This window comes from Corythoichthys intestinalis, chromosome 4, assembly GCF_030265065.1.
Source record: "Corythoichthys intestinalis isolate RoL2023-P3 chromosome 4, ASM3026506v1, whole genome shotgun sequence".
Lineage (NCBI taxonomy): Eukaryota > Metazoa > Chordata > Actinopteri > Syngnathiformes > Syngnathidae > Corythoichthys > Corythoichthys intestinalis.
The window spans coordinates 3,645,491-3,672,013 of record NC_080398.1 but is presented as its reverse complement, the minus strand read 5'-3'; the positions used below and the strand labels follow the sequence as shown (position 1 = coordinate 3,672,013).

Here is a 26,523-nt window from a genome sequence, read left to right as displayed (position 1 = left end):
CACTGGAAAGAAAATTACCAAGCTCTTTAAAGGAGAAGTGGATCGAGCATAAGGCTGACCCAGTGAATGGCTTCGGTCCACACAACCACTTCGACTCTCTGCTGCTTTTCTTACAGAAGCAAGAGGCAGTGTTGGAGGAGCTGGACCAGCTGGATGAGGGCCTTGGAGATGGGGGGAACGCAGCGAAAAGCCAAGCTGCAAAGACCATCAAGAAAGCGTTCTCAAAAGCCACGTCTGGTGAAAAGGGCTCATCTCAATCAAAGCCACGCTTGGGCTCATGCACTGCTTGCTCTGACGGGACACATGCCGGCAGGTTATTCAGATGTTTCAAGACTACAGTTACAGTTAGACCTCACTTTGATGGTTAATGCAGTTATTGCACTTTTGTTGTTTTGTCACAATAGATTGGTTTATTTACATTTAAAAAACCAGAAGATATTCTTTTACGAATGTGATTGCACTTTAGTTTACATGTTTAAATGTTCAGATATTAAGATTTCAACTAGGCAAAATAACATGCTTTTTCTCTAAATATATTGTTATAATCGTTTGTTTAGGATGTACTGTAATTATTTTCTGTATAAAAATTAACTTGGTGTTCAAAAAGTCTTTTTTCCAACTTGAGTCTTGAAAAAGAGGGGGTCGTCTTATATTCGGGCCAATACGGTATATTTCCCTGCATTTGCCCTATAAAAGTAACATTTACTGACCATCACAATGCATTTCTTTTATTGTTTCTGAATGCTAAAGAGTTGCACTTTTGAACTAATTCATTATTATTTTTTTCAAGCTTTTTATCTGAGTTTGTTCAACATGATAATATGTCTGAGTGAGTGTTCGTCCGAGACTGGTGATTCCATACTTTTGGCTAAGGGTTGTAACTAGTATCTACTACTGTCAATGTTAAGTGATTTTATCCACGTGGTCAAATTGACCACCCCATACCTAATAACTGTTACTACTATTACTCGGTGAAGTTTTCACTCACCCATCATAAAACTTCGGACGCTGGTGTTGTCGTAGCACCCGGAAGAGTCGCACATCGCGGCCTGCCAGACACCAAATTACCATATTATTTTTCAATGTGTAATTAAAAGAGGAAGATATTAAAGTCACCTGCTCTTCTGAAGAGTAGCCCATCTTTCTGAGACAACATGATGCTTTGTGTCGCTCCATGCTGCGTACGGGGATGAGATGGCCGGGGTCGTAGGGACACACCTCCATTGGCTCCTGGATTAAAAGAAATGAATGAATTGATGAAAAAAATCCCCTGATCTAAATCCCCTCCCCAAATTCATTTTTGTTGTGGGCCAACTGCCACAAATGCAACTAACTGACGAAAATTGATGATCAAACGAATCGAAAAAAATTTAAGATTTGTTTAGCGACATTGTTGACCTAAAAAAAAGGTAAGAATCCTGTTTTGAGCCACTTCATTCTTCTACATATTTTTAATCTATACATATTTTTTATAATACAAAAAAAAAAAAGGAGAAAACTAGAGGTTGACCGATATATTGGCCAGCCAATATACCAGCCCGATGTTTTTTTCTAACATTAGCAATCGGGCGATTTCATATATATTTTTGTTAATCGGCTGATTAACAAAAAATTAAGCCGATAAAAAAAGGATTTTGATCAATCATCTCCCATGGCAGTTTGAAGGCAGGCTGCTACTGAAAGCTTCAAGCTTACTTGTTTTGTAAATATTAAGGCTGCAGCTATCGATTAATCGATTAACTAGTTAGTTCGAATAATCGAGTAAACGGATAAGGAACATAAAAAATGAAAATACCTGAGCTGAGTCTCAAACGGGATAGAAAATAAATGAATGAGCTTCTAAGAACAACAAAAGAAATGGCTAACTTATATACTTATAAATACTAACTTTTTTTTTTTTTTTTTTTTACAATGCGCTTAACAAATGGTTCAAACACATATTCCCACTAATAATGGCTAAATATACCTATAAAGTAAATTACGAATGCATTAGAAAACATTAGCTCAACAAAAACTTAGCTTCTGTTGGTCTTAACAGGGAGCAACTAAATTCAGCCATGTGAAATCATATTCAGTGTTGCCACTAGAGGGCAGTGTATTTACCCAAATCAATGAAACTAAATGCAAAGACTTAAAAAAAAGAAAAAAGATTAAAATGCCACTTTAAATAAACGAGTACTCAAAGCAGCAAAACTTAATTCAAATCTTTTTTCTAATCGAATTACTCGAGTTAATCCATCATTGCAGCACTAGTGAGCATTGTAAGATTTTTTTATCTTGCATGAGAGTATATGCAATGTTTCTTTAGCCTTTTCAGGTGTTTACTGAGTGATCCTTTCACTCTAAATGTAACTTATAGCGTTAACGTAGCATTCTCATTAGCATTAGCTTTAGCATGGCTAGCATCCTCTTAAACTTGTTGACATGTTGTTGTGATGTCCTGGTGGGTTTAATTATGTACGAGTGTGCATAATCATAAAAATGCCATTATAATCTACATGCTTTAAAAAAAAAAAATCTGCCTCAAATATCATTTTACAAAATATGCTTTGGATATTGGCAATCGGCTGGAAAAAATTTTTTTTAGATATCGGTATCGGCATTTGAAAATCCCATATCGGTCAACTTGTAGAGAAAACACTCCATATTTAATGATTTCCATTTTTTTGTTGTTGAATTAAAAAAAAAAATACAATAATATTTTTATTTTATCTATTTTGTTTTTCATTAAAAAGTGGGGGCAAAACAGTAAATATTCTTACTTTAATTTTTAATACAGAAAAGGACCAAAAAGTAAATATTCTTTCATTGATGAATATTTTGAACTTCTTTATTGATTGTCTTTAAAAAGGGGAGAAACAGTAAATATTCTGATTTCTGTAGCCGTCAATCTTTAATTGACCATAACAAAAATTGTATTTAAATTTTATTTTAGCAAAAATTTCTAAAAAAAAAAAAAAAAAAAAAAAAAAAAAAAATCATGAGATTGATACACAGTGACTTTTACGGGCCACACCGAATGAAGTGCCAGCCCACATCTAGCCCGCGAGCCACAAGTTAAAATACAGAGATTTTTTTTTTTAAATTAACGCATCAAATTCAGTCAGCGAGTTAAATATTTAGATGAAAATAACAAAAATACACAAACATACTCTATTATTATTAAATAATAAAAATTACCTTCGCTCTGTCTGTGTCCGGCGTCCATCCAAGTGCGTCGTACATACCTTGTATTTGCTCGTTGCATTTTTTGGTAAAATCTATTAACTCCACTAGGAGTTGCGTTCGTTGCTGGAGGGTTGTGTTTTCCGTAAAGTCTGACATTTTTGTGTCAACAGGTCCAAAAAAAGACAAAAAATCGACCAATTCCAACACGGTTTAACTTGTGTTGGTAGCCATGTTTAGTAGCAACACAGCTAGAATGTCTTCTTCGTGTTTGTGAATACATTTGTTTAGTCAGCACGCCATCTAGAGGAAGATAGCTGACTTACAGGTCAGGTGGTCAGTCCCGACCAATCCCAATGTTACATAAAGGACGTGATGTTCTTTAAACTAATTAAATTACTTTTACAGCATTTCTCGCATTCATCTTGTCTAGGTGTTCACTTTTAACCTGCTGTAATTTTAAATCTTCATTTATTCGAGTGTTAAATTGCATCTCCGACGTTTTTTGCACGTTTACCGACACGCCCTCGACGAAAAAAAACCGAAGCTAGCTTGTGATTGGTGGTTGCTCGTGTTCTAACAAAACCGGAAAATAAGAAATTAGTAGCGATAAACTGGTGGGAGGAGCAGAGAATAACTTTGCAAAGAATTCCTTTTACAATCCACCATCACGCCATTTCCGATCAACGTCCACGTTTGGAATAGTTTGGTTAAAAATCCAGGTTGGAAAATGGCCTACGCGGGATACGGTGCAGCTCCGGGAGGCATGGTAAGAAGGGGCGAGGGTTGGAGGAAATGCGGCCGAAAAAAGGGCTTCGTTCCCCGGACTGTGAGAGGCCGGTGCGAGGGGGTGCGCGGAAGTGGATTACATTGATTTTGGAGAAGAATATATACTCAAATAAAAAAAAAGTAGGAATAAAATGTCACTTTATGTAACGACTTAATTGATATTACCTGAAATTAATCAAATTTCATGCAAAAAGTCATGCTTGTTTGAAGATAAGAAACCTAATTTGATTGAATTAGTAGCTCTGTAAACAATTCCACAGGTTCTTCTCATATATAATCACATTCCAGATTATTAAAAGTGGATTTAACAATAGTGGTCAATCATTTTAATCGATGAAATTGGAGCTGTAGTTTTGTTCGACACGCCCAATGTACTGTATAGAAAGGTTAACGTAATTTAAGTTTTAGAAGTGCGGTTTGAAATGTGTTCAATCGCTTTTGTGGGAGAAAACAATCCTTGAACGAGTGTTTTGTTATTAATTTTTTTATTTTTATTTTTTAATATTCCGGATCTATTTTTCTGATGATTTATTATTAGATTTGCAGTATTTAACCGATAAAAAAGTTTTTGTTTTTTTTTATTATCAATGGATCCAATTTTTACATTTAAGATAAATTAATTATTCAAAATGTTTTCATGTTCAAGTTTTTTACAAATATTTTAATGACCATGTATTCATTTTTTTTTTTTTAATTTAGAAAGCGGGAAATGTTTTGTATATTTTGTATATTGTATGTTATATATATATAATTGTGTGTTTTGTTATTAAATTTTTTTTTTTTTTTAATTCTACCAGAAATTTTCTGTGGATTTACTATTAATTTTACAGTGTTCAACCATTAAAATTAGTTTTTGTCATGGTAAGTACCTAATTTTTATATTTAAGATAAACTAAAATATTTATTCAAAATACATTTTCACTTACAAATATTGTATAAATGTTTTTATGCATTTATATCGTATTATTATTATTATTATTTTTTTTTTAATTTACTCTTTAAGTGTCTTTCAATTTTAGGATATATTTTTAATTTAAATACCCTTCAAAAAACGTTTTTTCTTTCAAGGATATTCTTTAATTATTTTTTTTCTCAATTTAATAAACATTAAAATGTCTTTTTTTTTTAATCTGTTTTTTAATTTACTTAAATTCAAAATGTTTTTATATTTCGTTGTCTTTACGTCATACTTTTTAACAAATCTTGAAACGTTTTTTTCCCATATATATTTGTGTAAATGTATTTATTCTATCACAAACTTCAAAATTCTGTATCATAATATTTTTTGAAATCATTCATTTTTAACCTGACACTTTTATGGCATGTTTTTTCAATTTCCATCCATGCTTTTAAAAATATACAAAAAATATTTTGCAGCCGCCACAGCAGCAGGATCCTCTCTATGGCTACTTTGCAGCAGTTGCCGGGCAAGTAAGTTTAAATTGAATTCAATAGTCGAAATTGTTGATCAAATCAATGTTCACTATTGTTTTCTTATGTTTTGGTAGGATGGGCAAATCTCTGCAGACGAGCTACAACGATGCCTCACTCAGTCTGGCATCTCTGGCACTTACCAACGTATGAAATATATAGTTATAGTCTGGGGTGAAAGTGGCTAGAATTCTTGCCCCGGAAGTCGGAACTCCCTGACATGAAGGTTGCCACGGACCCAGAATTTTATTTATTTATTTTTTAAAACCTCCTTAAACTATTGAAATGCAAAGAAAACTGATTTTGGCACAATAATACCTATAACAGAATAAAACAAAACATGTCTACGTGCATTAGGCTACTTCATGTAACAAGGCATACACGAGAAACAGTTAAAAAACAACACAAGTACATTTTTCCCCTCATTTCCACATATCTAAATGTGAATCCTCAATTTTCACTACTTTAAAACACACTTGTTTTGGGTTTTTTTCCTTGTATTGTGTTGTTGTAATTTGGACCTTGAGTGAGTATTTATACACATAACATAAAACATAGCTTAAAACATAACTAAAGACAACATAAAACAACTTAAAAAAAACACAAAACAGAGCCCCACACAAAACGTAACAACACAAAATATAATAATGCAAAACAAAACAACATAACACAAAACAACACATAACAGCACAAACCGACATGACAAAACAAAACATGACAACAAAAAACAACACAAACATGACAACACTTAACAAAACAACACAAAACAGCAGGGAACATAACACGAAATATAACAACACAATACGACACAATACAAAACAAAACATAATAACACAACACAAAATATAACACAAAAAACAACATGACAACACGAAACAACAAGAAAAACAACACAAAACAGCATGACAACACAAAACACACGAAAAAACAAAACACAACATAAAATATAAAACAATACAAAATGTAACAATACAAAACACAACACGAAACATAACACAACACAAAACATAACACAAAAAAACAACATGACAACACGGAACATAACAAAACAACACAAAACATGACAACAAAAAGCAACATGATCACACAAAACAACAAGAAAAACATAACACAAAACAACATGACAACCCAAAACACCACATGAAACAACACAAAACACAACACAAAACGTAAAACAATACAACACACAACACGAAACATAACACAACATAACACGTAACATAACACAAAACTCGGGATGCTGAACGATCGGGTCCGATCACGTCATTTTCAAAGTATCGGAATCGGCAAAAAAATATCGGCCACGCCTATTTTTTAATTAAATCGTTTTCTAATTGTATTTAACGTTACAGACATAATATGTTACACTCATCCAGAGTCTTGAGTTTAGGCTTAAGGTAGAGTTATCAAATTTAACCCGATAACGGCGGTAATTAATTTCTTAAAAAATGTATCACATTAATAAATTTAACGCAATTAATACATGCGCTGCACGACCCACTCACGCATTGGCGCGCTCTATCTGTAATGACGCTGTTTTATCTATTTAGAGAGATAAAAGGCAGCGTAAAATGAGTAGAGTGAATGTTAGGCAGTCTTTGGAGCCTTTTTTTAATTGGCTAGAGCCTTACAATCCCTCTCCCTACGATTAGAAATATCATGGGAAGCAATGTGGGGAAGCAAGATAGTAATTGATCTTTTTCTTAACACCTTATGTTATTTCCCAACTCAGAGAAGATATATCCATTGGTAGTAGGGCTGCAGCTATCGAATATTTTAGTAATCGAGTAATCGACTGAAAATTCTATCGATTAATCGAGTAATCGGATAAAACAAATATATTTCTAGGTGAAGAGCAATTATAAATATACATGAGAAAACAAGACATTTCATCTAATCTTGAACCATTTTCAGTCAATCAATGTCTTTATTTTCGATGTATATTGTTGAAAACAGCTAACAATTGCATCTCAGATGTAACTAGAATAAAAAAAAAAAGACTAATTCACTGCTTTCACTCAAAAAACTTTTAGATCTTATTAAAAAATATATATATATATCTTACCTAAAAATGCCGTTACGCTTGATAACACACATCACTTAAAAGTTAGGATTTTTTCCCCCCACGAGTTTCAATTGAATTTCTCTTTGTGTCAAGCCATTTTTAAGTTCTAGTTAAGTTTTAAGTTAGTCTAAACTGTAAGTCCTGATAGGATTTTGAGTTTTTGCAGTGTTCAAAATAAATGTATGATACAGGCTGTATTGGAGCACATTAGGGACCAGTGCTATTTGGTGTTTTATCCAGCAATGACTACTGAGCTAAAATTGATAGTTAGCATGATTAAGTTTTTATTTTACACCCTCATCACTCCACAATGCTATGTTATGTTAAAGCCTGTATGTAAGACACGTTAGCCACGCATCGACAGTGGTCATAATTAATTGAAACCTAGCCCTCCGCAGGGCTAACGTTACGTGAGCTAGTAGCGACAGTAACGTTAATCTTATTTATTAGCGCTTAGCGCTCTACTGCTTTAAGATGGCGGCTGTTTACTAACGCTGCCCAGACGCAGCAGAGTCTGTCAATGTTCATCTAGTTCAACATACATGTGATCTCTATGAGACGCATCAGACGCTACCTGTACCAACGTAGCATCGTGCGGGCTAGTATTTAGCAACGTCGGCGTCGTTTGTGGCGGCTGTCGGCTGCAGTAAGTTTTTTTTTTTTTCCTTCTTCCTCTCCGCACGTGACAGCGCGTTGTCCCGCATTAAAAGTAGTCCGAGCAAAACGTGATGCTTAGAGCTGTCAAAATAAACGATTACTCGAGGTGAATAAAATTACTCGGATCAGTTTTTAAACTCGAGTTACTCGAGTTGCTCGAGTACTCGTTTCAGCTCTAATTGGTAGCACTACGCACAGTCATGGTTCCACTTCCCATCATGCATTTGGGCATGCCTACAGTATCATTTACTGAAAGCTCAACAAATACACTAGATGGCAATATTTAGACACAATATACAAAGTCACAAGTCTTTCTATTCGTGGATCCCTCTCACAGAAAGACTGTTAATAATGTAAATGCCATCTTGAGGATTTATTGTCATAATAAACAAATACAGTACTTATGTACTGTATGTTGAATGTATATATTCGTCCGAGTTTTATACATTTTTTTCTTAATGCATTGCCAAAATGTATATGATCGGGAAAAATTATCGGGAATGATTGGAATTGAATCGGTTGCAAAAAAAAAAAGCAATTGGATCGGGAAATATCTGGATCGGCAGATACTCAAACTAAAACGATCCGGATCGGAAGCAAAAAAATATGATCGGAACAACCCTACACGAAACACAATACGAAACAACACAACACGAAACCTAACACAACGCAACACATATGACACATTGAAATTGAAGATAATGTAAACATTTGACTTTTTAAAGTTAAATAAAGCTATAAATAACTAACATAAATTAACAAAACATTCGCTAACATTCACCCCTGGTTATAGTAAATATCCATATTGTGGGCTACAATTTAACAATCCATGGTCTATTTTTTTTTTTTTCAACTCAGCCTTCAACATGGACACCTGCAGACTGATGATCAACATGCTGGACGTATCCTTGCTAATATTTTTAAACAATATACAAGCTAAATAGAGTGAAAGTAGTAATCCTTGACAAGCGGTGACAGCGAGACATGTCTGGCACCATGGGCTTCACCGAGTTTAAAGACCTGTGGCAAGCCTTGAATGCCTGGAAGAACCTTTTCATGTCCTTTGACCGCGATCGGAGTGGGACGGTTGAAGGTCAGGAGATGCAACAGGCTATCAGATCTCTGGGTATGTATTACATGAATAAAAATAATGCTATTTACTTCATTTTTTTAATATAGTGTATGTTTCGTGATACTCGTAATTTCGTTCAAATTTAATTTTATGCCCTAATACTTAAGAGAAAACCACATGATTCTTGTATGTGTCCTAATACTTTTGTCCGGAATTCATTTCAATTTCCTGTTGGTGTCCAAATACATTTGCCAAGACAAAAAAACAACCAAAAACACTTCCTTTTTTTTTTCTCAATACCTCCGCTAGTACTTGAAACATACAGGAGGTTATGTATTCAGTCCTGTCTGTATGTTTGTGGTCTAGATCAGGGGTGTCAAACTTGTTTTTTTTTTTTTTACCTCCGTGAAGTTGGCCCCCCCATCAGACGCAAATTTATAAAAATGATGTCATTCGTTTGTGCTGAAAAAATTTTCGTTTGTGCTGCCATCGTTTTTGAGGTATTAACAATTCTTTTATAGGTCAGTCTGAGGTCAACCAGCCCCCCATTTTGATTAAAAATGGCTATAAATTGTGTAAATCGTTTAGAGCTGCTGATTACGATTATTTAAGTAATCGATTAATGGATGGATGAGTTAGTTCGATTAATCAAGTAATCAGATAACAAACAATTAATGCGTTGCAGAATAATTCAGGGAGATTTAAAACAAATGATGTATTAACATTTTTGTTTACTTGCACATCAATTGGTGCCATGATTGCACTTTCAAAAAAGAATTAAATGCGAATGCTAAATAAAACAATAAATATAATAAAAAATAAAAGTAAAGTACTCTAGCTTAGCATCAAATGATATAAGAAAATATGGAGTTTAAATGTCTAGTCAAATTGATATGTAAATTTTATTTGATCGTAGTAAACTTGCATCGCAAACGTCTGCTAGCTTAAATGCTATAAAGTGCTAACATTTTTTTTAACAGACACATATTCCCACAACAAAGTCTAAATACACTATAAAAACTAAATTACAAATGCATGAACAAACATATTAGCTCAAACAAAAACTTAAAGCCTAATGTTGGCCAGAACCGGGAGCAGCTGGATTCAGCTTGGACGAGTTATGTCATATTCACTGTTGCCACCAGAGGGCAGTGTATCTTCCTAAACCAATAAAACTAAATGCAACACTTTCAAACAAAGCATAACAATCCCACTCTCCTTACACAAATCATCGAAGCAGCAAAATTGAATTTGAATTTTTTTCTAAACGAATGAATCGATTCATTGTTGCAGCACTACAATTGTTTGTGCTGCTTTCGTTTTTGAGATATTAATATATATCAATATATAACTATATGAGATATATCTGAAATCCTATGAATGTTTGGGTGGTTGTACTCAAAGTGATCCTCTATTTTTAAGACAAGTAATTCTTAAAAGATAAATGTTAACATGAGTTATAATAATTTCATATTAAAACTCCTCTTAATGTTTTTGTTTTAATAAAGTTTCTAAAATTATTTTAAGTGATAGGTCGGCATTCTTGTTATGTCGCAGTGCGTGACGTCACCGGGCCCGTTGCCGAAATTCCAGCGTGTCACTCGTTAGCTTTCCCCACATGTCGTCAGTTCTACCCTTCCTATTTGAACCAGATCGAAAAAGTTAAGAGCAGGACAGCACTGTCGGTCGTTCACAAGACAAGGTTCAGGGAAAAATGCGTGCGGCAAATACCTGATAAGACAAAAGTTGGGCAAAACTGGTGATGCACTCGCTGCTAGTGAGTCTCAATGGCAACAGAGCGAGAGAGTGCTGTTGGGAACTCCGGTTTTATTAGCAGATATTCAAGGTAAGCATATTGCGTTTTCAAACTTATCCCAATATAATTACCGGTATGTAGATTGTTAGCATCCAGAGCTGTCGTGTGCTTTACATACAGTACAGGCCAAAGAGCACACCTTGTGTAATCCATGTCCTGTACATTGTAACGCGTGGTAGCTAGGATACGTGTACAAATGTACCAAAAAGGGGAGACGCTTCCACTTATGCACATTTATTCACAAAAAATAATATTTCCACCTTGCCACTCTTCTCTCTGTAGCTCAGCAGTACGCAAATACGTGTTCCCTGACGAACTCCAACATTGTTGTAAGGTCCACGTCAGAGTCACTGTCGTCACTGTAGCGTGCCATAGTGCTTTAATTATTTAGTATGATTTGGGGAAAACTCCCACGAAGAATAGTCAACAAAAAAGATAGCAATTGTAATTTAAATCCGTGTTTTTTACTCACTCGAAGATCCAGGAATTAGACCGATCCCATGGTAATGTTGCAGCCAGCGATCCGGCCGTCGATTCCACAAAATAGACTGATCCGAAAAGCCGCTGTGGGACCGAATATCAAAAAAATTGACAGATCCGAAACCAATATTGCAGACTCGGTGGGACCGTCGGATCCAGAAAATAGACAGATCCCTTACTTGACTGAGGATCCAGGAAAAATGTTTGGGCGCCAGTTGTAACGCGTGGTGGGTAGGATACGTGCATAAAGGCCCCAAAAAGGGGGAGAAGCTTCCACTTATGTCTATTTATTCACTCAAAAATAATAATTCCACCTTGACCACTCACTTCACTCCCCTTGTTTCCATTGGACTGGAAATTGCATCCGAAAGCAGCACATCATGGCATTTTACTTCGCGAGTTTAGGCAGCAATAAGCAATTGTTGAACACGCTACACATTTGGAAAGATCCCAATTATGTCATCACTGTGAGCCCGCAAACCATGGCGCCAAGTAACGGTCAAATATGTACTAAATATTATAAAATATTGCCATTAATTTAACATTTTATGTGTTTCTAACAACATATTTTAGTACAAGAGAACAATTGTGGTTTATTAGAGCCTACATGTATTTAAGTTAGAGTTATCTTCTTCAACGGCATAAAAAGGTCACTGCCAACTAGAGATGTCGCCGATCGATCGGGTCTGATCACGTCATTTTCAAAGTATCGGAATCGGCAAAAAAATATCGGCCATGCCTTTTTTTAATATATATACAGCATATTTGAACTAAATCGTTTTCTAATTGCATTTAACGTTACAGACATAATATGTTACACTCATCCAGACTCTTTAGTTTAGGCTTAATGTAGGGTTATCAAAAATATCCCAATAATGGCGGCAATTAATTTATTAAAAAATGTGTCACGTTAAAATATTTAACGCTATTATTATATACGCTGCACGACCCTCTCACTCATTGTAACGCTCAATCTGTTACGATGCCGCTTTACCTATATAAAGAGATAATAGGCAGTGCATACCGAGTAGAATGAATTTTGGCAGCCTTTGAAGCCGTTCTTTAATTGGCTAAAACCTTGCAATCCCTCTCCCTATGATTAGAAATACCATGGGAAGCAATGTGGGGAAGCAAAGTCGCAATTGATCTTTGTTTTAACACCTTGTAATTATTTCCCAATGCAGAGAAGATATATCAATTGGTGCACTGCACACAGTCATGGTTCCACTTCCCATCATGCATTTGGGCAGGGCTACAGTATCATTTACTGAAAGCTCAACAAATACACTAGATGGCAATATTTAGTCACAATACACAAAGTCACAAGTCTTTCTATCCGTGGATCCCTCTCACAGAAAGAATGTTAATAATGTAAGTGCCATCTTGAGGATTTATTGTCATAATAAACAAATACAGTACTTATGTACTGTATGTTGAATGTATATATTCGTCCGAGTTTTATTCATTTTTTTCTTAATGCATTGCCAAAATGTATATGATCGGGAAAAATTATCGGGAATGATTGGAATTGAATCGGGAGCAAAAAAAAAAGCGATCGGGAAATATCGGGATCGGCAGGTACTCAAACTAAAACGATCGGGATCGGATCGGGAGGAAAAAAACATGATCGGAACAACCCTACTGCCAACCCTTGCCGTTGACGGCAGACGAAGACTTAACAACTTGCTTTTTGTGCAGGTTACAACCTGAGTCCTAACGGGATGAACATGGTCATGAAGCGCTACGGCGTCAACGGAAGAATCCCTTTCGATGATTTTGTGTGCTGTTGCGTTCGACTTCGCGCCTTAACCGGTAGGAGTCCATCAAACCTCTTATTCTTTTGGATATAAAGCATAGCTATTCACAATGTGTGTGCTTATAGATCAATTCCGACGCCGTGACACGTCACAAAATGGCAGCGCCACCTTCCAGTATGACGACGTAAGTACAGCGTGATGCATTAATTGTATAGAACCCAATAATAACAACTGTTTTTTTCCACTGTCTAGTTCATCCAAGTGACCATGAGCATGTGAGGAACAAGACATCTTTTTATATTTTTTTAATGCGTAGACTCATTTTTATTCCAATTACATTACAGCGGAACTTTCAAAGTTCAAAAACAGAAATATTTGACTTTGGTAGTTCAGCTGTGAAATCAATATTTGCCTAAGTTACCACTATTTTTTACTCTTCATTGACATTAATGCTTGTGTACTAGTGCTGTGCGATATGAAAAAAAAAAAAAAATCTGTCAAGATTATGGCCATTTTATATCACGATATTGATATGCTATGGTAAAATAAATTTCAAGAATTGCGGCAATGTATCTCCTACTCAATTTATGAATTGACTTTAAATTGACCTGCCACCATTGTTGAATGTAATGCGTGGCAATGCAACCTAAAACTATCCAAGATATACAGAAGTGGCACAGTTTGTCCCTGATCCGATCAAGTTGGGATGATCGCGCCATTTTTCAGAGGATCGGAATCGGGTTTTTTTTAAGGGCTAAAAAGGAACCGTAACAGTAAGGGCGCCCTCTGTGGAACACAATGTAAATTGCTGAAACAGGTCTATTTAGGGCGACAATGACAACAGACATATTAAATTTCAAAAGCTTTACAATGTTTTGGCTATTAATATCGTCATATCGTACAGCACTATTGTGCTCTTTCAATGTATTTCAACATGTTTATAATCTATGTATACACATATGTAGATTTTTTAAAAATAGTTTTGAAAAAAAATCCAAAGGTGCTATTACTAAATTTGTTGGTTCCAGCTGATCTTCAGACAACGGCGGACTTCATGAACTGGAAGGAGAAAAAAAATATTTTGGTATTTATTAGGGCTGCCAAAATTATGATTTTTGCAACGGGTCGACAAATCGGCTTATGTGCTGAACACGAGAATTTGAACGATTTTTCGTCAACAACGTCTCAAAAGAGTTGCCGATTAAGTCCTGATTGACGATGATAGACGTCCAATCATGCAGGTTTTAAAAACTAAATTGAAACTCTTTAAGTGAGTTCGTCACAAGTCGACATCCAATCCATTTGAAGTGGGAGGGTTGACAGTGAATGGACGAATGAATGCTAACCCTCCCAACCGAAGAGTTAATAATTAGAAGTCGACCGATATGGGATTTGCAAAGGCCGATGATGATACAGATTTTTCGAAAACAAAAAAAGTTCATCCAAATTTGGAAGCCGATAATTGAGACCGATATTTTCTTTTAAAGCACGATCATGGAAAGCAATTGAAATACTCATGATATAAATGTATCGGCCCATTAATTTTGTAACAATGGCAACTAGGTGGGCAAAACCTTTATTAAAAAAGATCACCTAAATAGTAAACCTAAAGGTTTTCGTATTAAAGTGGCTGATATCTGTCGATCTTGAAAAAAGTACTTGTATCGGCCAGCTGATAAATCGGTCGACCTTTCGTAATAATCGATGAATCGATAAACTGGCAGCCCTAATATATATATACATATATATAACACTAAAGTAGTGCATGAAAAGGGACCAGTAGTTCTAGTTTGTAACACAATGTTCAGATTAGATACACAATTTTAAAATGTATGTGTTTTATCAAAATTGTACAGTGCCCCCAGGTGCCAGGGTAGAAAAAAAATTCATAGCTAATCTGAGGGTACAGTTTAGTAACTTGTACCTACAGTTTAGTCATCTACACCCACAGATTACTAAACTGTACCCACAGTTTAGCAATCTATACTCGCAGATTGATACAGATGACTAAACTGTGGGTACAAATGACTAAATTTTAGTCATCTGCACCTACAGTTTAGTCTGTGGGAACCTGTGGGAATCTGGGAACAGTTTAGTAATCTGTGGGAACAGTTCAGTAATCTGCATCAACAGTTTAGTCATCTGTACTCACGGATAACTAAACAGTACCCACAGTTTAGTCATCTGTACCCACAGTTTAGTAATATACACCCACGAATTAATAAACTGTACCCACAGTTTAGTAATCTGTGTGTACAGTTTAGTAATCTGTACCCACAGTTTAGTAATATACAGCCACAGATTACTAAACTGTACCCACAGTTTATTAATCTGTGTGTACAGTTTAGTAATCCGTACCCACAGATTACAAAACTGTGTGTACAGTTTAGTAATCTGTAGAGTAGTAAACTATGGGTACATATTACTCAACTGTGGGTACAGTTTAGTTATCCGTGAGTACAGATGACTAAACTGTGGGTACAGATTACTAAATGTTAGTAATCTGCACCCACAGTTTAGTCTGTGGGAATCTGGGAACAGTTTAGTAATCTGTGGGTACAGTTTAGCAATCTACAATTTAGTCATCTGTGGATACAGTTTAGTAATCTGTACCCACAGTTTAGTAATATACACCCACAAATTAATAAACTGTACCCACAGTTTAGTAATCTTTGTGTACAGTTTAGTAATCTGTGGCTATAGATTACTAAACTGTACCCACAGTTTAGTAATCTATACCCACAGATTACTAAACTGTGTGTACAGTTTATTAATCCTTGGATACAGAGAAGTAAACTATGGGTAAATATTACTAAACTGTGGATACAGTTTAGTTGTCCTTGAGTACAGATCACTAAACTGTGGGTACAGATGACTAAACTGTGGGTGCAGATTAATAAACTAATCTGCACTCACAGTTTAGTCATCTATGGGAACAGTTTGGTCATTTGCACCCGCAGTTTAGTAATGTGTGGGAACAGTTTAGTAATCTGTGGGTACAGTTTAGTAATTTGTACCCACCGTTTAGTAAACTATACCCGCAGATTACTAAACTGTACCCACTGTTTAGTAATCTGTAAATACAGTTTTGTAATCTGTACCCACAGTTTAGTCATCTGTGGGTACAGTCTAGTAATCCGTGGGTACAGAGTAGTAAACTGTTGGTACAGTTGCCTAAACTGTGGGTACAAATTACTATATTGTAGCCTCATATTACTAAATTGTGGGTACCCACATATTACTAAATTGTGGGTAAAGATGACGAAAGTGGGTACAGATTAGCTATGGAAAATATTTTTTTTCTACACTGGCATCTGGGCGGCTCTGTAAAATTGTACTAACAACCCACAATAATAAAGATATTATTCCATGAAAGCCTCTCGAGTTTCATTGTCCATCAAAAATGAGTAGCTAATGAAGTGTCGTGCAACAGTAAACGCACCTGCTTGAAAGAGAAGCTGGCCACTTTGCAGTCGCACGGCAAATTGAGAAGGTTAGCGTGGAAACTATCTGTTGGAAGAGTAAATAAATAACAGGAACAGTCTTAGTCAACCAAATGGCTTTTAAACATATAAAAAGAAAACACTTTAAATGAGACTGTGTCGCTCCTTTTGTATGAAAAAATTTTGGTACCTTTAAGGATCTGCAATCTTGTCAATAGAGCGATGAATTCGTCGTACTCGAGCTTTCCTTGGTTGCTGTACTCCAACCACAGTGTAATCAAGCTGTCCCTTTCTAGTTCAAACCCTGTGGCAAAAAATGCATGCAAACAGTACTGAATTTGAGAGCTTGGTGTTCCGCAGGGGTCACGTCTTGAGCATCTGTATTTTGTAAATTGCTGAAAATTTCAAAATGGATTTTAGTGTAGTTTATTTGAAATGTACAGGGGTTGGACAAAATAATGCAAACACCTTTAAAAAATCAACAAAAACAAATTTTATATGGTGTAGGTCTGCTTTTTGCGGTAATTACAGCCTCACTTCTCCGAGGGATTGATTCGAGCAACTTGTGAATTGTTTCCAAAGGAATTTTAAGCCATTCTTCAGTTAAAATACCCTCTAACTCCTTTAGAGATGATGGCGTTGGACATGTCCTAATTGAATCTCTAAAACTGACCATAAATGCTCGATAATATTGAGGTCTGGGGATTGTGCCAGCCACACGAGATGCTCAACTTCATTAGAATGTTCCTCATGCCATTCTTTAATAATTGTGTTCAATGATAATGACGCCAAAATGTTACGTGTTTCCATTATTTTATTTTGTCCAGCCCCTGTATAGTGCTGCTAATGTAACATGGTTAAAAAAGGTTTTATAAAATCCAGTTAAATTGTATGGGGTCAGCCCATAAAATTGAGAGAAATATGCCATCGTCTGGCGGAACCGCGTAATTGCAGGTGCACTCGCTGCAAGTGGTTGAGGGAACGTAAAATGTATAAATCCTTGACAATTTTGATTTATTTTAAATTGCACAAAATTTTAGTTTTACTCGTAGCTAACAATTTATATAAATGGTATGTTGAATACATTTCAATAATTATAAAATAAAACATGCAAACATCTATGATTGACAAACATGCATTTAAAAAAAACTATTAAAATATTCTTGTTTCGTTAAACAGTGTTATTTCTATAGTTCATATTTATTTCAAATATACTATATATACACCCGCGGTCAAGAGCATTTTAAAAAATTAAGTCTAAGAAGATTAAAGATTAAAATAGTACAAATTAAAAATCACCGAATTGTTCAGTTTTTTTGTTTTTTTTTTTTCCTGAAAATTCTAAAAAAAAAAAAATTAAAAAGACTTGATTATATTAAGGTGTCGACGATGCAAATAATTCATTTCTTAACGCTCATTGGCCTGCCATTGACGTTTATAGACGTCGAAATTCAACCGGGAGGACAAGTTGTAAGTTGTAAGTGCTCTTTCAATGCCACTGACGGTGCTAGACATCCCGTCAATGCCAGACAATGAGTTAACGAGTGTTCTTAACCCTTTAATGCCAGCAATATGAAGCAATCATCAGAGAACCCCAAAATTTGAAAAATACGGTCCTAATGAAACTTTTTTTCAAATTTGTAAAAAGAAAAGGCAAAATGAATATGTGTAATAAGTAGGGCTGTCAAAATTATCGCGTTAATTACGGGCGGTAATTAATTTTTTAAATTAATCACGTTAAAATATTTGACGCAATTAACGCACATGCCCCGCTCAAACAGATTAAAATGACAGCAAAGTGCAACGCCAACATGTTACTTGTGTTTTTTTGGAGTTTTGTCGCCCTCTGCTGGCGCTTGGGTGCGACTGATTTTACGGACTAAAGCCCCCATGAGCATTGTGTAATTATTGACATAAACAATGGCGGGCTACTAGTTTATTTTTTTGATTGACAATTTTACAAATTTTATTTAAACGAAAACATTAAGAGGGGGTTTTAATATAAAATTTCTATAACTTGTACTAACATTTATCTTTTAAGAACTACAAGTCTTTCTATCCATGGATTGCTTTAACAGAATGTTAATAATGTTAATGCCATCTTGTTGATTTATTGTTATAATAAACAATTACAGTACTTATGTACCGTATGTTGAATGTATATATCCATCTTGTGTCTTATTTTTCCATTCCAACAATAATTTACAGAAAAATATGGCATATTTTATTGATGGTTTGAATTGCGATTAATTACGATTAATTATGAATAATTTTTAAGATGTAATTAACTCGATTAAAAATTTTAATCGTTTGACAGCCCTAGTAATAAGCGCTCAGATATCTATAACCCTTGCTAAATCCTGTTTTTTTTTTTTTTTCATGGAACCTACAAATGCATGTGTTGACTTGCATCCATCATTTTTTTTTTCAAAAAGAAATGTCAAAATTCTGAATTAGTCTCAAAATCATGAAATTTTAGGTGTATCAAATGTGATACTTTGGCAATATAGGCTTAAAATACATTGGGACTAACTTCTACAACACAAAATGTTGTGGTAGTTAGCGGTGTGTTTAAGTATCGCAAATCTAAAGAAAAAGCCATACCCCTCACAGCCAATGCCTCGTTCATATTCGCCTGAGTAAAAGAATGAGGCTGCCTCCTTTCGTAGGTATCCACATATTCCCGTCTGGCGGCCGCTACGTAGTGATCCAGTTTGAAGTACTCCAACATGTCCAGGTCCCCTGATTGGTCTGCCTGAAATTCCTCAGTTCAGAAAACTTGAATATTACATACACTTAAATTAGTATAAACAGTCATTCATAAAGGATACATCTGCGAGTTTCAGCAGCAAGCGTGCGGTCCTGATAGTCAGCGCTTCATTTGGGGGGAAAAAATAGTCACAGTGAGTGTAAAAATACGTTTCGAGTGAAAAAATGTGAAGTGACTCACATTTTCCTCGAACTGAGTGGCCTCCAGCCAGCAGGGCGGCGACTATGCCATTAGCATCCAGCATCTGTTGTGATCAAGAACACAAACATCGATTAGAAACATAAACCTCCATTCACTTTACATTGTGATTGTGTACTAATACTTTTAACCAAATGCAATATTTTCTCTTTGTCCCAAAACTTTTGCCTAACCTGATGTTTCAATACTTTTGTCCAAATTATCTCTTTCTGTCCTAATACTTTTCTCCGACCTCTTAATTCCCTTTACTTTTGGCATCCTAATATTCTTTAGTCTGTCTTTGAAGAGTATCTGTCACATGGTGCGTTCAGGAACAGCATGTAAAACACAACCTCAGCATGACAACCTAATTTGTTGCATTGTTTTAAAAATATTTACCATCATATATATTTTTGTATGTAGCATATTTAAATGTACTTGATAAGTTAAAAAACATTCGGGTAGCAAAGCATGAGAGTTTTCTTTTTCCTGATTTTTTTTTTCCCCCTCCAAAGTCATTTGGCGCCTCATCCAGGCGACTGCTTATCTGACGTATGCCGAATGCCAGGCTTGGTTAGTCACCAGATAGGATAACTTCTGTGAAAAGGCACGCCGTGAAGAAAAGCTGCCGCGGCCACAAACTTAGACAGCTTAGACCAACTTAGACTTTAGCTCAGTAGTCATTGCTGAATAAAACACCAAGTAGCACTGGTCCCTAATGCGCTCCAATACAGCAGGTATTATACATTTATTTTGAACAAGGCTACGTTCATACTTCAGGTCTTAATGCACGAATCCGATTTTTTCGTGTTTTTCCGACTCGAGTGAGGCATTAACTTAAGACGGTCTGAACGTGACAAGTCGCATTGAACTGGACCATTTCAAATCCGATCTGGGTCACTTTCGTATGTGGTTCAAATCTGATCTGGGCCACATTTTTCCAGACTGTCGCGGCGGTCTGTACTGTCCAGTCTCTCAAATCGGAATTCATGCAGCAATTACGTAATCAAAAAGCGAGAGAGACGCTACGGTAGTGGTGCAGCTGTGCGTTATTAGCGCCTAGCTTGCAGTGAACACGGCTTTTTAGGAAGGGTCGGACTTTACAACAGTCATAAAAAAAAAAAAAAAAAGGGTTGAGGATAAGCCTGAGAATGATCGGTTTTCTGTCTGCTCCATATAAGCAATATTTCAACATTGCTTACACCGCCGAGAGTCGTGGCAAACCGCCCGTATGTGCATGTGACATGCACGGACATGCACGATCCAAATACTTTGAATGTAAGCCTAAACTGGGATTATTTATGTCTGTTATTTGTGTCCTCTTTTTAAAAAGAAAAATATGATATCCCTGGAATGAGGGATGACAGCCAGCACGTGTGGTCATTTGTTTTGATGCTTCTGCGCATGTCGGACTGCGAATTAGTGCGCATGCGTGATACTTGAATGGTTTCAATGGACAAAGGCAGTCTGAACGGGCACGCCCAAAAAACAGATATGACAAAAAATCGGATTTGTGCATTAAGACCTGTAGTATGAACGTAGCCTTAGAGCCAGTTGTGTGGTTGTTTGAACGATGTGCTAATGCTAGCGAACCGTTTATGTCATTGCTGTAAGAGCACCTAATTATCATTTATTTACGTTGACGCAAACCTGTTTGGTATCGAGGACCAAATTGATTCAGCAAATTATACGATCGTCCAGCATCGTCATTTGGGAGTTCGCTGTATAGCCAGGACCGAGCCGTAGCGCCCTGGTGAGGACAGTATATTCGCATTTCGTTGTTCATGCACTGTACATTTATTCAGCATGTTGTTCTCTATTGTATTTTCATTAGGGCTGTCAAACGATTACAATTTTTAATCAAGTTAATTACAGCTTAAAAATTAATTAATCGTAATTAATCGCAATTCAAACTATCTATAAAATATGCCATATTTTTCTGTAAATTATTGTTGGAATGGAAAGCTAAGACACAAGACTGATATGTACATTCAACATACGGTACATGAGTACTGTATTTGTTTATTAAGACAATAAATCAACAAGATGGCATTAACATTATTAGCATTCTCTTAAAGCGATCCATGGATAGAAAGACTTGTAGTTCTTAAAAGATAAATGTTAATACAAGTTATAGAAATTTTACATTAAAACCCCTCTTAATGTTTTCGTTTTATTAAGTAACAAGCGGACATTACACTTCTGTCATTTTAATCTGTTTGAGCGGGGCATGTGCGTTAATTGCGTCAAATGTTTTAACCCACACGAAAATACACATGGTCCCAGGCTTCAACTGGGACCGTGTGCTTTGGTCAGATGAGACCAAGATTGAGCTTTTTGGCAACAAACACTCTAAGTGGGTCTGGCGTGCCACGAAAGATGCACATCCTGAAAAGCACCTCATACCCACTGTGAAGTATGGGGGTGGGTCAGCGATGCTGTGGGGCTGTTTCGCTTCCAAAGGCCCTGGGAACCTTGTTAGGGTGCATGGCATCATGAATGCTTTGAAATACCAGGACATTTTAAATCAAAATCTGTTGCCCTCTGCCTGAAAGCTGAAGATGGGTCGTCACTGGGTCTTTCAGCAAGACAATGACCCTAAACATATGGCCAAATCTACATAGAAATGGTTCACCGGACACAAAATCAAGCTCCTCCCATGGCCATCTCAGTCCCCAGACCTTGTTTTGTTGGCAAAAGGGGGTTGTACAAAGTATTAACACCAGGGGTGCTAATAATTGTGACACACATTATTAAATGTCAAATATTTTTTTCATTATGTGGGATTTTTTCCCCACTGAATGAATGCACTTGTATTGAAGGTTGGATTTTTCTCTTTTTTTTTTTCCATTAAGGTCCCATATTATTTGAATTAAAAAATATATATATATTAGAAGCTATAAAACACATCTTTTTCAGGGGTGCCAATAATTATGGAGGGCACTGTAGAGCCACATAGCCCAGGACAAAGAAAGTTTCTAAGATCCTATCTGGTGACTAACTATAATAAGGAAAGCATAAATCTTGCACAATAATTGAAAGAGTAGATGTCCCAATACTTTGGTATGTACTTAATGGACATGGAAGTGCTTACCTCTGACCTGTTGTCTTCCTGAAAGAAAAAAAAAACAGAATATGACGATGAAACATGAGAAAGCTCATTCTCTGACCATGCCGACAAAGTCACGTCTACGTACGGTGACGCAGTCGCGCACTGGGAAGGCCTCGCAGCGCAGCTCCCGCGGCCAGGATATGCCGTAGTGACCCAAACGGGCCTCGCAGTGGTCGCGGGCGGTCTGGCAAAAACTCCGACAGGGTCTCCGTATCCGGCCCTGGGAGCAGCGCGGGGCGTAGGCAGCGCACAGGAAAGGCCGGATGTCGTACGAGCAAGCGGACTTGGCGAAGGTCTCGAAGAAGGACAGCTTAACGGAAGCATCTCGCTGGCTGGTGTGGCCAAGTTGGTTGGGCATTATCGTCTGGTTGTAGGACAGGCCTTGGCACATAGAGATGCTGAGGGGCTCGCAAATGCCGCCGCCCTCTGCCATGCCAAACTGTGACACAAGCACAAAAGCCATTGATTTGACTGAAACGTAAAAAAATATACATTCTTGAGAATAAACATCTTGGGGTGGGGGGACTATATTGCAGGAGTTTTTTTGTGTGTGTTTTTTTCTAACCTGTTCAGCTGCTTAGACATGGATAATAGGAATCTAAGTGTCCTTATGGTCTGAACAGTTTTAATGTATCACATGGGAGTTTGGCATACAGTTCTCCCATTGGGGTTGTTCATGATGTTTTATTTATTAGGAGAAAGCAGTGAACAGAAAGCAATAATGGTGGGACAGAGATGAAGGAAGAAGACACAAGAGGAGAAGAATAAACAATGAGAGTGTTAGGTTTGTGTTGGTTACCTCCTGGTGTGTCCCTGTGATTGCCCATTGAGTTCTCCTGTTGTTCCTGCTCCTAGTGTATCCCCCAACCTGCATACTCCTGTGTCACTCACCTGTTCCTCGTTGTCTCTTTACCCCTTGTCTGTTTCTGTATATAAGCTCCCAGTTTCTTTCCACCCCTTGTTGCGACATTGTCAATGTGCATGTTCACGTCAGCGTCAATTCCTGCCCGTTCCTACGTCACAGCCCTTGTGTTCCTCAGCATAAATTTTTGATACCAGTCTTTTGTTAGTACCCTGACTTTTGTAGGACATAATCTACCTCCTCCACACTTCAATCTCCCACCTGGAGAAGGCGGGGAGCACTGTGAGGATCATGTTCTTTGATTTCTCCAGCGCGTTCAACACCATCCAGCCCACCCTATTGAGAGACAAGCTGGAGCAGGCGGGAGTGGCCCACCACCTCACCACATGGATCCAGGACTACCTCACAAACCGGCCACAGTACGTGAGAACACGGGACTGTGTGTCAGACGTGCTTCTCTGCAGCACTGGGGCACCGCAGGGAACTGTCTTGGCTCCTTTCCTGTTCACCCTCTACACTTCGGACTACAAATACAAAACCCCCACCTGTCACCTGCAGAAGTTCTCCGACGACTCTGCGATTGTCGGCCTCATCTCAGACGGAGATGATCGGGAGTACAGAGAACTCACTCAGGGTTTTGTGGACTGGTGCCAGCAGAACCGCCTCCAGATCAACGCGGAGAAATCCAAGGAGCTGTTGGTGGATTTCGGCAGGTGCCGGAACTCTCCACCTGCACCAGTGAATATCCAGGGAACGGATGTTGAGAGAGTCTCAACTTACAAGTACCTGGGTGTTCATCTGAAAAATAAACTGGTTTGGATTGACAACATCGACGCTCTTTATAGGAAGGGTCAAAGCAGACTCTTCCTACTTAGGAGGCTGAGGTCTTTTGGTGTTCAGGGGGCACTCCTCAGGAACTTTTATGACTCAGTGGTTGCATCGGTCATATTCCAGGGAGTGGTCTCCTGGGCAGGCGGCGTCTCGGCCCGGGACAAAAAGAGGCTGGACAAACTGGCGAGGATGGGCTGCTCCCTGGACTCAGTGGGGGACAGGAGGATGATGGCAAAGCTGTCATCAATGCTGCACAACCCGTCCCACCCCCTCCGAGGCACCCTTACAGCACTCCATAGCTCCTTTAGTAATAGACTTTTACACCCTCGCTGTGCAAAGGAGAGATTCTGTCGCTCCTTCCTGCCTGCCGCTATCAAGCTGTTTAATAAGAACACTAGGCAGTCTCTACAAACTGCCGGTCATTAGTGCAATTGTGCAGTTCTGCACTTGGGATTATACTGTGCAATATCCAACATTCCACACAACTGTATTTTTTTATTGCTTCCAATTCTGTACTTTATATTTGCACTGCCACCTTTTTTTCCCCTCTGTACTATGTAAAGACTATTAGTGTGTTTTCGAATGTTTGCTGCTAATGTAATAAATTAACGGCTACATCACGCCGTCCTCTGCGTTACCTATATCTTTGCTGCTGTAACACCGAGAATTTGCCCATGGTGGGATCAATAAAAGTCTTCTTATCTTATTTTATAAGAGTTGTTGGATTCCTCGGTCGTCTTGTTTGTACTTTGTTTTTTTGTTGGCTTTATTAACTACTTTTTACACTGTCTATCTGCCTTGCCTCCCTTCCTCTGCATTTGGGTCCATACCACCTGCCAGCCCGCAAACCGTAACAAAGCGATACATTTTTTAAACGCCTATGCTACCTATGTACATAGTGGTGCTATCTTTATCTAATGCATCGGATTCCTTCTCAGTGAGGGTTGGACTCTGCCAAGGTTGCTGTTGAGTTAATTATCGAGGGTTGATTGAATATTTGCTTGATTGATTGAATATTTGCTTGTGCTCATACATACCTATAATACTAGGGCTGCAGCTATCGAATATTTTAGTAATCGAGTAATCGACTGAAAATTCTTTCGATTAATCGAGTAATCGGATAAAATAAATATAATTTTAGGTGAAGAGCAATTATAAATATACATGAGAAACCAAGACATTTCATCTAATCTTGAACCATTTTCAGTCAATCAATGTCTTTATTTTTGATGTGTATTGTTGAAAACAGCCAACAATTGCATCTCAGATGTAACTAGAATAAAAAAAAAGACTAATTCACTGCTTTCACTCAAAAAACCTTTAGATCTTATAAAAAAAAAATAATAATAATAAAAAGCTGCAGCTATCGAATACTTTAGTAGTCGATTAATCGATGGGCTAGTTAGTTCGGATAATCGAGTAATTGGATAAGGAACATGAAAACTTAAAATGCCTGAGCTGAGCCCTAAACAGCATAAATTTTAAAAAATAAGGATCAATGTAAAACAAAAGAACAATAGGCTAACTTACATAGAAAAAGTCCACTAGCTTAAATGCGATAAAATGCTTTTTTTTTTTTTTTTTTTTTTACAATGCTCTAAAAAATGGTTCTGACACATATTCCCACAAAAAAATAACTAATTACACCTATAAACTAAATCATGAATGCATTAAAAAACATTAGCTCAAACAAAAACTTGGCTTACGTTGGTCTTAACAGGGAGCAGTTGGATTCAACCATCTGAAAAGAGGCAGACCAGAGGGCTGCAAACACTTTCAAAATAAACAACACCACTTAAACGAATACTCGAGGCAACAAAATTTAATTCGAATATTTTTTTCTTATCGAATACTCGAGCTAATCGATTAATCATTGCAGCACTACATAATACATATTGCCATATTTTTTCTTATTGATATAACCAGTAAATGATTATTGCTTGCTATACTAGGTTGTGGTATAATATTTAAGTGTTAGAAAGAGTAAAGAGGGTCGGGATGACAACTGCCTTGCTTCATGGCCGCATCATTGCGTAACTAGACCTTCCGGGACATCTTCAGCACCTGGCGTCTAGACTTTCGTCTAGACCTTCGAG

General features: G+C 37.0%; 2 protein-coding genes across 3 annotated transcripts in view; one reads left to right on the top strand and one right to left on the bottom strand.

Annotated features, from left to right (window-relative positions):
* Window positions 1-3,564: 3,564 nt before the first annotated feature.
* Window positions 3,565-16,620, top strand: LOC130915190 (sorcin-like). The gene is made up of 9 exons (XM_057835024.1): window positions 3,565-3,934; window positions 5,332-5,385; window positions 5,463-5,532; window positions 8,966-9,009; window positions 9,086-9,233; window positions 13,174-13,287; window positions 13,358-13,416; window positions 13,485-13,507; window positions 14,261-16,620. The coding sequence occupies exons 1-9, from the start codon at window positions 3,896-3,898 to the stop codon at window positions 14,262-14,264; spliced, it is 555 nt and encodes a 184-aa protein (XP_057691007.1). The 5' UTR covers window positions 3,565-3,895; the 3' UTR covers window positions 14,265-16,620.
* Window positions 13,523-26,523, bottom strand: part of LOC130915184 (atrial natriuretic peptide-converting enzyme-like) — a 26,800-nt gene continuing 13,799 nt past the window's right edge. For both annotated transcript variants that reach the window (XM_057835012.1, XM_057835011.1), the window contains 8 exons: window positions 22,820-23,173; window positions 22,717-22,734; window positions 19,626-19,689; window positions 19,507-19,550; window positions 19,280-19,430; window positions 16,866-16,979; window positions 16,675-16,742; window positions 13,523-14,291 (listed from right to left, as the gene is read on the bottom strand). In XM_057835012.1, coding sequence (XP_057690995.1) covers window positions 14,268-14,291; window positions 16,675-16,742; window positions 16,866-16,979; window positions 19,280-19,430; window positions 19,507-19,550; window positions 19,626-19,689; window positions 22,717-22,734; window positions 22,820-23,173 — 837 coding nt within the window. In that variant the 3' untranslated portion in view covers window positions 13,523-14,267. The remainder of the gene's footprint in view (window positions 14,292-16,674; window positions 16,743-16,865; window positions 16,980-19,279; window positions 19,431-19,506; window positions 19,551-19,625; window positions 19,690-22,716; window positions 22,735-22,819; window positions 23,174-26,523) is intronic.